This window comes from Pongo abelii, chromosome 2 (assembly GCF_028885655.2).
Source record: "Pongo abelii isolate AG06213 chromosome 2, NHGRI_mPonAbe1-v2.0_pri, whole genome shotgun sequence".
Classification (NCBI taxonomy): Eukaryota; Metazoa; Chordata; class Mammalia; order Primates; family Hominidae; genus Pongo; species Pongo abelii.
The window spans coordinates 140131830-140144142 of NC_085928.1; the positions used below are offsets into that span (position 1 = coordinate 140131830).

A 12313-nucleotide genomic window follows, 5' to 3' on the forward strand; every position below is an offset into this window, starting at 1 on the left:
CTCCGCAGGCAGGGTCTCCTGATGAGCGTCTGGCTCTCAGCAGAAAGGAGGCCCTGCGGTGGGTAGCTCCTCTCTGCAGCTGGTCAACTGGTGGCCTCCTTGAGTCTGTCCGAGTCCAGGGTTTTTATGGGTTTCAGAGTGGAGGAAGTGTGCTGATTGATTAATGGGAGGCCACTGGTGGGCCAGAAAAAGCACCATAAGTTCCCATTTTGGTCAGCCCAGCCCCCAGGCTTCCGGCCCCCCCTGGCTTGAAGGTGGGGTTTCACTGAGGACCCACCCCTTTCCACACAGAGGCCTGTCTGCCTCCTTTTGTCATCCACTGGAGCCCAGGCTGTTTGCACTGAGGGGTGCCTACAGGCCAGTACCAAGCTGCCCTCAGCACCCCCCTTGGACTCCCTCTCGTGCTTTTTAGCACCCAAACTCGGGAGGGGGCTGAGGCAGCGAGGCTGGCATGTCAGCACCGCCCATGGTGTGTGCACACCTGGCCGGGTTGCAACAGTGCCTGGACTCAGCCTCAACTTTGCTCCAAGATCAGAGCAGGTGCTGGAGCAGAGAGAGGCTAGGTAGCAGGAGCAGGCACTTCCGAGCTGTTAGGGGCAAGGGGTTTCCCAGGTCTCCAAGAGCGCAGAAATGCCTGGGCCCACAGCCACGGCCAGGCGGCTGCAACTGCTCCCAGGAGGGCAGGGCCCCTGCCTACTCCCAGCCCCCAAGAGCACAGGGATGCCTGGGTCTGGAGCCACAGCTGGATGGCCGCAGCTGCATTCAAGGAGCAGGAGGCTCTCACCCTGCCAACTCAGAAGCGGGTGGGGCTTCCACCTGTTCCCAGCTCCCAGGGCTCCATGGAGTGTGCAGCCCCGACTGCACTCAGGTAGCATGAGCCAAGCACAGTCTGCCAGGCTGAATGAGTGGGACAAGCCTAGTGGACCCGACTGCAGCCAGCATCATGGCAGTGGCCACTCCAGATGGGCCACCACTGCCATTAAATCGAGCAGCCCTCAGAACCGGAGAAGTTTCAGAGAGCTGCTCTTCACAATGTGGCAGGCAGTGTTATGGATGAGAATGGAAGTGAACTACAGAAACAGCTTGACTGATTACAGTTTGGCCTTTGCCTCATTTGAACATGGTCTAACCAGTTGGCCACTTGTGACTGACTGAAGCGTAGCCGCTATGATTGGCTAAGACTTGGCTATTTGTTAAAAAAAACAAAAAACAAAATAACTCCTAAGATAGGTTTTCAGTTAGTACGTACTAAGTTAGGTTGCAGTTGGTTACATGAGGACTCAAAGTACAGAGGTGTCCTCAGGCCAAATTTACTTTAACACCATATCTAGTCCAGTCAGCTCTGGTTGAAGACAGAGTTATGCCATATAAACAACTGATGAAGTTCTACCTCTGTGGATTGATCATGGTGGCGGGGGATCTTCCCAGAGAAAGAGGGTAGTCATTAGCTTAGTATAGGAGAATCACAGGGAAAAACTAAAATATCATCTGACTTATCTCTTAGGCATTAGATAAGGTCATGCCTACAGTTTTTCTTTAATTATCAGTGATCTCTGGGTCAATTAGCGAAGCTCATAACTCTTGTTCAGAGCCCCTTATCTTCCCCCTGTTCTCTACCCTCAAGCTCCCCCTGTGGGTTACTAACAATGAGGCCAAGTTGGGAAAGGGTTGGGAGTTGTTCAGAGAGCTGCATGGACGTAGATCTGAGTGTATTTCAAAGACAGCTTCAATGCCTAGTTTATAGTAGAAACCTAAAGATAGTTTATAAAGGGCATCCTGTGATTTTACATGGGTCTCTGAGACTTAGGTGGGGGAGAGGAGGTCTCTAATACTCTTTCTTAAATGGCTTCAGTGTCTTTTGATCGGTCCTTTTAACATTTCATTGAGCTTCAGTTTCCCCATCTATAAAATGGGGATGATGAGCATAACTACTCACTGTATTGCTGCAGTAATAGATATGAAAATGTTTTGTGATCATTAACCACCCACACTGTACCCAGTCTGTGCCAGTAAGTGCTTTACAAATATGAACCCATTTAATGCTCACAGTAGTCCTGTTAGGAGGTAGTACTCTTATTTTACAGATGAAGAAACATGGAAAATAGCTTGTCGTATAGTTAAATTGAGAGTCAAGGTTTAAACCCAGGCAGAGCTCTTACCCATGCTCACATGCTGTGCCTCCCCCCGTACCTTCTTAGAAGGAGCAGTGTTACTCTCTCCAGATGTCAGTTCTCTATGTAATCCTAGGAGGTTCTTGCAGCCCTACCCACTAAGTTCTTCTTTCTGTTGCTTCTGCTTCTTTTAGATTGACGACACTGGCACATTTCAAGTAATAGTGGTTCCCTCCGGGGCCGACTACATACCAGCATTACAGAGACTCCAGCGGTGCACTTTCTGCTATGGTAAGACCCACAGAGAGAAGATAATTTGGTCAGGCCTATTAAGCATGATGAGTCACCACTGGCAGGGGCAACTGGAACTTGGCAGCAGGGATACTCATGGCCTTGGGAGGACCTCTCTGGGGTTCTGGGCGCACCCTGTCACACTACATCTTCCACAGATGAATCCTCTCAGCTCAGCAAACATGGTCTCTTCCTATATATCCCAGCAAAAGAGTTGCATTCCAGGCCTTTCTACATAGTGCAGCTTACAGGAAACAGTAATGATTCTTAGAAAAACTTAGCCTATTTCATTGCCAAGTTTTTATGCTATAAAGTATATTTATGTGTTTTTTAAATCTCAAATGTTCACAGCCACAAAGAAATGCTTGAAAGCAATTCAGCACCCTCCTACCTGCTTGGGAATATTTTTTAATACAGTCAAAGTGGAAAATAGCAGAAATTCATACATTTCTCATTGAAAAAAGGCTTCATAGACTCCCAAATATTAAGCATCAGAAAGATTTGCAGTGTTGATTTATTTGTAGTGTTTTATACATAATGTATAGGTCTAACTAGAAAACTGGACTCTAATCTTCCATTTGAGTGTTCTAATAATTACAAAGACAGTGGAAGCCACTGGAATCATTGGTGGCTGTAATAGCTAAGAGATATAAATCATTTTCTATAGGCCATGCACTGTTCTAATTCATGTAATATCAATGATGGTGATAATGACAGTTAATACTTAAACTATTGTGCTTATGTTCCAAGCACTGTTTTAATAACTTTAAATGAATTATGTCATTCAGTCTTTAAAATCACCCTAAAACATTTGAACTACTATTAGTTCCATTTTACAGATGAGAAAAATAAAGCTTAGAGATAATAATTTGCTCAGGGCTTCACAGCCATATCAAACCCAAGAAGGCTGACTCTAAACCATCTGCAGTTTATGAGAAACAGGTCTCATTCTTCTGCTCCCTAAACCTCTCCATTTGAGCCTGTAGAAAATGCTTGATTTTTCTCCTTCACATGTATCAGTGAGATGCAAATGCCTGCCATATAAATGACCTAAATGAGGAAAGTAGTAATTCTGAGGGAGAAGTAGGGTTTCTGGTCTTCTAATAACCCCTCTTCTTTCTGTCTTCCCTCTGCTCCCCTCTATCAAATTTCCCTCTTTCCCTCTCTTTCTCTTGACTGCACAGAATTGGTTTAGGCACTGGCAATCTTACTCAAAACAGTTAAAGTTGCTTTACATACTGTGGGGAGATACATTCCACCCTATGTATTCTCAGTTGCTTTTTCAAACATGTCAGTTACAACAGTGTGATGGTATGTTGCATAGTCAGAAGTTGCACATGTGTGACTGGGGATAGATTCTGGCTTCATTTCTTGGCTTAAACCCTTGTTTTGTCTCTTAGGCATATAATAAAAGAGATTTTGGCTGTTGTTTCCTGCAATTAAAAATCCTACAAAACTGAGCAAATGGGCAGCCTGCTGTCCCTGATTTTAGAAACTGCTTTGCACACAGGTGACTGTTCTATCATCTGACCATTATACAGGACCATAAAATTTTAGTAAATTTCAGTAAGGGAACCATAACTTATCCAAAGTCACATCTTTATTGAGTACATGAACAAGACTGTAGTGAGAATTTTGTTACATCTCCTAGGATCAGCACTCTGGTTATTAATCTTTCATCTAAGTTTTTATTTGTGGCCCATGCCTATATATCTAGTACCAGCTGTCCATACTCAAGTTACACCATTTTTCTTTCTTATCTTTGGTTATTAAAGAGGCTATTTTCATCCTCAACCATCAACTATTATTGAAAACCTAGGATTACAAAATGTCGGCCCTGAAAGGGGTCTGTAGGTGAGTCTGGTCCTACCACCTAATTTTGCAGAACTATGCTGAACTGGGGCCCAGTGGTGACTTGGCTAGGGGCACACAGCTTGTTACTGAAACGAGACCAGAACCCAAGCATCCCAGCTCTCAGGCCAAGGGGCCTCCCCACTACTATACCACCTGGCCTCATCTCTAACAATAAAATGCTGACTTCCTATATAGAAACTTCTAGAAATACTGGTGTGTCTTTTGGCAAGATTATTTCACTATCCTGGCCACAGTCTCTTCTGTAAAATTACAAGATTAAATGACCTTTAAGAACCTTCCATTTCCATTTTTTTATTCCTCTGAATATTCATTGTGGTCATATTCAATAAAATCCACTCTGTTTTTATTACTATGCATTCTTTTATTAAATGAGATATGCATATTTATAAAATGACCTCATTTAGGAAAGTCCATTAATATCCAATATTCATTTAACAAACATGTATTCAGTTTTCAACTAATGGGCACTATGGAAATGCAAAGATGAGCTTTGTCCTTAAGGATCACTCATAGGTAGACACTGAGTTATAAACTTATTTAAATTGAAATAAAAGTTACATTACTTTGTTTACTTTTACTTTGTAAGCACTTCTTTATAGTAGAACAATATAAGCATAGCGATAATATTGTCAATCTAAAGGGATCAGTCACTGTTATGTTGTGATACGGTATACCCTCGCATGCACGAGGCAAATTGTCCACTTCAAATGACATAAACTTGAGACACAGCCAAGATTAAACTTCTGTTGAAAACAGCCTGATCTTTAAAAGTCTGATAGCATTAGTAAATGGAGTCCAAGACACAAGCTGGGTATAAAATCTGTACTTTTGGGAGACAGATGCAAACCATGTACTAGGAAATCTTCCTGTTACTATTAAAGTATTTAGTCACTATTTTAACATCAAAGACTATGCAGTTTCCAAATGTCAAAATATTTGACATGCTATCTTCCCTTTTCTATTTCTACTTAGTAACCCAGAGTGACTTTTGGTTCACAGATGTATGCAGGCCAGATGCTTCTTGTGACCAAGCCAGACCACCCCCTGTGCAGTCTTACATGGATGCTGCTTTCCTTCTGGATGGCTCCCGGAATGTGGGAAGTGCTGAATTTGAAGACATAAGAGCCTTCCTTGGAGCACTATTAGATCACTTTGAAATCACCCCAGAGCCGGAGACTTCTGTCACCGGAGACCGGGTGGCCCTATTGAGCCATGCTCCCCCCGACTTCCTACCCAACACTCAGAAGAGTCCAGTTAGAGCTGAGTTCAATCTTACCACCTACAGAAGTAAGCACCTCATGAAGAGGCATGTGCAAGAGTCAGTTAAACAACTAAATGGAGATGCTTTTATTGGTCATGCCTTACAGTGGACTCTGGACAATGTATTTTTAAGTACACCCAATCTGAGAAGAAACAAAGTCATATTTGTGATATCTGCTGGGGAAACCAGCCACTTAGATGGGGAAATCTTAAAGAAGGAATCCTTGCGAGCCAAATGTCAGGGATATGCCCTATTTGTGTTTTCCCTTGGCCCTAATTGGGATGACAAGGAACTGGAGGATCTCGCCAGCCACCCTTTGGATCACCACCTGGTCCAGCTTGGACGAATTCATAAACCTGACCACAGTTATGGTGTGAAGTTTGTGAAGTCCTTTATAAACTCAATCAGGCGTAAGTCATAAAATCTGTTGTTCTCTGCACTTTAAGAATATACTTGGTATTACTAAAAAAAGGTTGATGAGCTAACATGGATACTTGGAAACCTCTTGTCTGTCTTCAAGGGCACTTCAGGGTCAGAAAGGAAAATATGTAATGACAGATGGTAGAAGGGAGGAAACCTCTGATTCCTACACATTTAGTTCTCTGGCTTATTTTTTTTTTATGCCTCTGGTTCCTATAGAGAAGCAATCATAACAAGCAGCTGTTCACACATCTGTCTTCATGGAGCAGTGCAGTCCGGGGGTGTGAAGTCACAGCCTGGACTTTAGCTACAAAGTAGAAATCCTTGCTGTGTAACCTTAGCACACTGCCCTTTGATGGAAAGTTTCATCTGTTAAGGCACCAAAAAAGAGAGCCAAAGAAAAATTAAACAGTTCTTGGCTTTGCTTTCACAAGTTCCTGAGGCAGAGTTTGAAGTGTTAGGAGATACCATTTTACCTGTCAGAATGAAAAACAGAGCCTTGCAAAACTTTCTTAGCCTTGTTAATGGCTCTTTTTATGATGCCAGTAATTAGTGTAACCGGTGCCCATAAAAAAGAAACATGGGCTGCATTTCTTGGAGTAAGTTTGCCTTGAAAATATGCAATCCATTTTGAATGCAACAGGATGGATAAAAAGCTGTATCCTAATATGATTCTGAAGGGTGAAAAGCACTTGGTAGTACTTGCAAACGTTTTCATGGTAAATGATCCCTTGCAGTCCAGATACAGAAAAGTGAACACACAGGCAAAAGAGTACCCAGTGTGGCTCAACTGAGGTCCTGATTGTGTCTCAAATGTGCCTCTGTTATTATGTGGCAAGCCCAGTTAAAGCTGTAGGGACACAGACTTATCAGTCAGTGTAGGGTGAGGTCTAAGGAGCCTTGGAAATTGTTGTTGGGGCTGATAGTATATCCTCTATGATTCAAACTGACTCTAGGACCAGTAGTACCAGTGTCACTTGGGAGCTTGTTAGAAATGTAGAATCTTAGGACCCAACCCAGTCTTTCTGAACCAGAATCTGCATATTTTAAAGATCCCCAGGTGACTCATATGTATATTATGGTTTGAGAAACACTTGGATGGGAACAATAAGCTCCCATAATGAAATTTATGTGGATGTATTCTGGAATAGAAGCCAGAAAGAAGAGCTGAGGAAAAAAATGGGGATGGGGTCATTCTAAAGAAAGGAATCATAAGGCATTTGTAAGGGTAAAAAAAGTACACCTCTAAAGACTGATAAACTTGTAAAGAAACTCTCATCAGGCAAGAAGTTGGAAGAAATCTTATGATGGAATTTCCTTCCCGACTCCCCCAAAATTCTTGGTAGTGTGTCATGGGTTATTAGTCAAATTATATTATTAGATAAATGGCACCACCCCACCCCCCAACTGAGGAAAGGTAAAAAGATGTTTTAAGAAAAAAGTACTTAGGGTACATGAGAGATACATAAAGTGCTTTGGGAAAACTATAACCATGATGAAATTATACACCATTCTTCTAGAACTTAGATCTATAAATCTTCAATCTTTAAAATGTAACTATAAAAGTACAAGTCAAGAAAGACTTTGCATAATCATGTTCAAGTCTACATGCTTAATTCCATAGCAGGCGCACAGACTTGCACTGATGCATTCAACATTAACATACATTTACTAGGGAAATTCTCTGAGCCACTCACTGTTCTGATGCTGGGTATCAAGGAGTGACCAAAACAGTCTTGGTTACTGACTGGTCTTCTGGTCTAGCTCCCTCGCTTTGTGGCTCTTATTTAAATATACTGTTATAATAGAGTTGACTATCAAGCACAGTCCACATCAAAATCAATACATTTTCTAAGAGAAAACTGCTGACAAACCATCTGATACTTAGCACAGATAAAAAAATTAAAAATCAGGTGCACAATAACAGAAGCATCACACAGTCTTAGGCCATTCAGTCCAGAGCACACAGTCTTACCTACAACAGCAGCTCTGGAGACAGTGTTGGGTCACAGTCCAGGACAAACTTTCTACTTATGATGACCCTGGGTGACCAGGAAGAGATCTAGTTGGGTTTAGCAAATCTATTTGATTTACTGCTTCAAAGAAATATACATTTTTAAGAATTCCCATCAAAAATGGCTTTTAAATCTTTACATGGTATAAAAAGAGGCATGCTTCATTGTTATGAAAAATCAATACACTTCCAAATGAAATGAGCCACTAATGAACTGAACCCAAGATGTTAGTGCTATTGTTGCTGCTGTTAGTGATTCAAAGATCATAAAGAAAATGCCTTTTTTCCTTTGCATTTTGATATTTCAAAAGAGCAAATAAATAACTACTCTTGTTAGTTTATATCAAAAGCCAGACCATTAGGACTGGCTCATGGTATCTCCTCTAATGGTTGACCTGCTTTAGCAGCTAAGAGGATCTTACTGAAAAGTTAGTTGAATTCACCTATAAATTCAGAAGGGATGTGTTTTCTAAAGTCAGTTTTAAAGATTCCCCTGAGAAATCTGCTTTCATTTCATGTGATCACCTTAGTTGGTATTTTTCTTGATGGCTATTTAAAACAGTAAAGTGGCACTTTGTGTACAGAGCAGATTGCAGTAATGTTAACAGTCATGAATACAAGACTTATCACAGACTTTTCTCTTCTAGGTGCAATCAACAAATATCCACCAATAAACTTAAAAATAAAGTGCAACAGACTTAACTCTATAGATCCAAAGCAGCCCCCACGACCGTTCCAAAGGTATTGTCTGCTTGGTGTTACTTGACAAATGAAAATGCCCCCTGCCTTTCTTCTATTTTCCTCCTCCTCCTTTTCTTGCTTTTCTTCCTCCTTCATCTTATTTGGACAAAAATCTATTGCTACATGATATTAAAATATAATTCAAAGGAACAAGAGATAACTTTTTAAAATGACCACGCTGATCTGAAAAACAAATTGCTTTTTTTTTTTTTTAATGGAAAAGCTAAGTGTTGAAATAAAACACCCAAATGGGACACCCCAGTGACAATGAGCATGCCTGATAACCACATTGTGGTTTCTAAATAGCTTTAAAAGGAACCAGGGTTTCTTAGAGAAAGTCCTAATTCTAGATTGCCCCAGGGAAGGTACAGTATTAGCCTGGAGAAACTTGTTATGCCAGAAAGCAAGAAAATAATTAAAAACCAACAGTGTCTTTTCAAAAGGACAAAGGAGTCATCTTGATGGGATTCCCACTGGCCTAATTTTGAGTAAGATGAACGTTAGAAAGTATAAAGATAATGAATTATAACACTTTGAATTTTTAAAATCCGCAAGTCTATATAGACACCTCCAAAAAAGGAGGAAGAGAGAAAATGTTCTTCTTTATACAAGAATGCTAGCTAATAAATGTAGAAGGAATGGTAGAATTAGAAAATCACCAGTTTGTGGTTCACAATGTAATAACAATGTTAATAACAAATATAAATAACTGATCATTACAGGGTGCCAAAACCATCACGTGACAGGTTGTTGGGGAACAGGCTGTTTAAACAGTCTCACAGAACCACTCACATGTTACTTATTAATTACAAACAGGAAAATATGCCTTTACATGGTGAGATCTGGCGTTATGTGCCCTCCTGAGGGGATGCAGTGGGAGGTGCGCAACATCACCTAAATGAGCGTCTTGGTGGGCCTCAAATAGGATGTTTAATCCAAGTCTAATAATGAGGAAACCATTGGACAATTCCAGAATCTAGAATGTTTTTCAGAACACCTTGCCTACACTGTTTATAGGATTCATATCATGAAGAATAGAGGGACATGGGGTACTGTTCTAGAATGGGAGACAAATGAGACAAAATGGTCAAATGTAATTGTGTGAATCTTAATTCGATCCAAGATTGGAAAAAAGCTAATATAAATGATATTTGGGGAACAATAGGGAAAATTTGAGTATGAACAATATGTTGGATGATATTATTGAATTAATGTCAGTATCCTTGTATGTGGTAGTAGTATCATGTTTTTATAAGAGAATGTCTTTGTTGAGATAGGTATGCTGAATTACTTAAGAGTAACATGTATGATGGCTGCAGCCTACCTTCGGATGGTTTTCCTAAAGGGAAGTAGGATAGGGTGTGTGCGTGAATGAATATATGTGTACATTATATACATATATACATATAAAGGATAGCAAGACAGTAACAGTTGGAGAATATAGGTGAAAGATATACAGGTTATTTATGATTCTGTTCATTCTAATTTTCTGTGAATTTCACAATTAAAACTTGTAAAACTTAGTGAAAGAATAAACAGTAATAAATGTGTCTGAAGAGAAACATAATGAACTATAGAAAATGCTGAAATAGAATGCAGAGATGATCAAGAATTGTAGAGACAAAATGAAATGGGAAGATCTAACCTATATCTAATTGGAATTCTAGAAAGATAAAATAGAAATAATGAGAGCCAATATTCAAAGACATAAAGAGATTATCATTTTCTAGAACTTATGAATGACATGAATTCACAGATGAAGAAAAAAAGATGTAACAGGCAAGATAAATAGAAAGCCAACAGTTGGACATAGTATGGGGAAATGCAGGACACCAAGACAAAACTTAAAAGGCAGCCAAAAAGAAAGGGCAGATCATCTACAAATAAATTATAATTAGGCTGGTAGGTGATTTATCAATTGTAACAGTGGAAACCACAAAACTATTGAATAACTTTAGTGGAAGAAAATTTTGTCAACTTAGAAAAACTGTCTTAAGACAATTTAGACTTAAACAATAGTTTACTACAAAAAAGTCTTTATTAAAGAAACTTCTACAGTATGTACTTCAAGAAAAATAAAAACCACAGAAGAAGGGAATGAGATGCAAGAGGCAATAGTAAGTGATAAAGTTTGTCAGTATTTAGTTAAATCTAAACAAATTTTTTTTGTTTGTGAGACAGAGTTTCACTCTGTCGCCCAGGCTGGCGTGCAGTGGCACGATCTCAGCTCATTGCAACTTCCACCTCCCAGGTTCAAGCAATTCTCCTGCCTCAGCCTCCCAAGTAGCTGGGATTACAGGTATGCACCACCATACCTGGCTAATTTTTTGCATTTTTTAGGATAGATGGGGTTTCACCATGTTGGCCAGGCTGGTCTCGAACTCCTGGCCTCAGGTGATCCACCCGCCTCAGCCTCCCAAAGTGCTAGGATTACAGGCATGAGCCACCACACCTGGCCTAAACAAGTGTATTTTTAAGTAATATATCTAACTTGTAGGATTACAAAAAAGCTGTACTTGTTAGCAAAGCTATGAAAATAAAACATTTCACCTGGTGGTTTTAACAGAAAAAGTTCTAAGACTATAAATATTAATACATATTTTTGATTTATTTAAATATGAGAAAAGACATCAAACAAAAATAATCTTGTATTATTAAAAAATGAAGGCTTGGACTTTAAGGAAAGAAAGGTGGTACTAAAAAGAGGGTAATAATAATGTAAGTCACAGGGAGATAAATGGAGTTAAAAGATTCTAGGAGCTTGTATCATTTGGGCCGGGGGTTAGGCTATTGAAAAACTTGAGATGCTTAAAAAATGCATAACAAATTTTAAGGGCACACATGAAAAAGAAAAATAGAAATTAGCTAACTACCAAAAATCTAGTGAGGGAACATAGGATAAAAAACAACAATGTAATAAATATTTTTAAAAAATAAAAAGCCAAGAAAGTTTCTTTAAAAAGGCCAAAAAAAAAAAACAAAAAAATGACAAGTAGAAGGCACAAAGACAGCAGAATCAAGTCAATTTAAATATATGAGTAATAAAAAAAAAACAACATAGATTAAACATGCCAGTTACAATCAGAGATTGATGGATTTGATTTTGAAAACAAAATAAAATCCAGCTTCGGCTGGGCGCAGTGGCTCATGCCTATAATCCCAGCACTTTGGGAGGCCGAGGCAGGTGGATCACCTGAGGTCAGGAGTTCGAGACCAGCCTGGCCAACATGGTGAAACCTCATCTCTACTAAAAATACAAGAAATTAGCCGGGCGTGGTGGCGGGCATCTGTAATCCCAGCTACTCGGGAGGCTGAGGCAGGAGAATCGCTTGAACTCAGGGGACAGGGGTTGCAGTGAGCCAAGATCACACCACTGCACTCCAGCCTTGGGGACAAGAGCAAAACTCCATCTCAAAAAAATAAAGTAAAATAAAATCCAGCTTCAACTGCTTTCAAGACACACATCCACAATATAAGGAAATGGAGAGGCAGAAAGTAAAATGATGGAAAAAACATACCAGGCAAATATATCAAAAATAAAGGTAGAATAGCTATATTTATATCAGATAATATATACTTTTAAATAAAACCATTTTATAG

General features: G+C 39.9%; 2 protein-coding genes across 4 annotated transcripts in view; one reads left to right on the top strand and one right to left on the bottom strand.

Moving 5' to 3' along the window:
• The window catches only part of COL6A6 (collagen type VI alpha 6 chain), a 167621-nt gene that overhangs the window by 146864 nt on the left and 8444 nt on the right, over positions 1-12313 (top strand). The window contains exons 34-36 of the mRNA XM_024244881.3: positions 2306-2402; positions 5277-5948; positions 8620-8713. Coding sequence (XP_024100649.3) covers positions 2306-2402; positions 5277-5948; positions 8620-8713 — 863 coding nt within the window. The remainder of the gene's footprint in view (positions 1-2305; positions 2403-5276; positions 5949-8619; positions 8714-12313) is intronic.
• Positions 1-12313, bottom strand: part of PIK3R4 (phosphoinositide-3-kinase regulatory subunit 4) — a 96331-nt gene that overhangs the window by 1592 nt on the left and 82426 nt on the right. The window contains exon 21 of one of the 3 annotated variants that reach the window (XR_010139098.1): positions 2191-2394. The gene's annotated coding sequence lies outside the window, so the exon portion shown is untranslated. Of the gene's footprint in view, positions 1-1569; positions 2398-12313 lie in introns of those variants that run through there. The other 2 variants (XM_063721574.1, XM_054550318.2) reach the window with 2 other exon arrangements.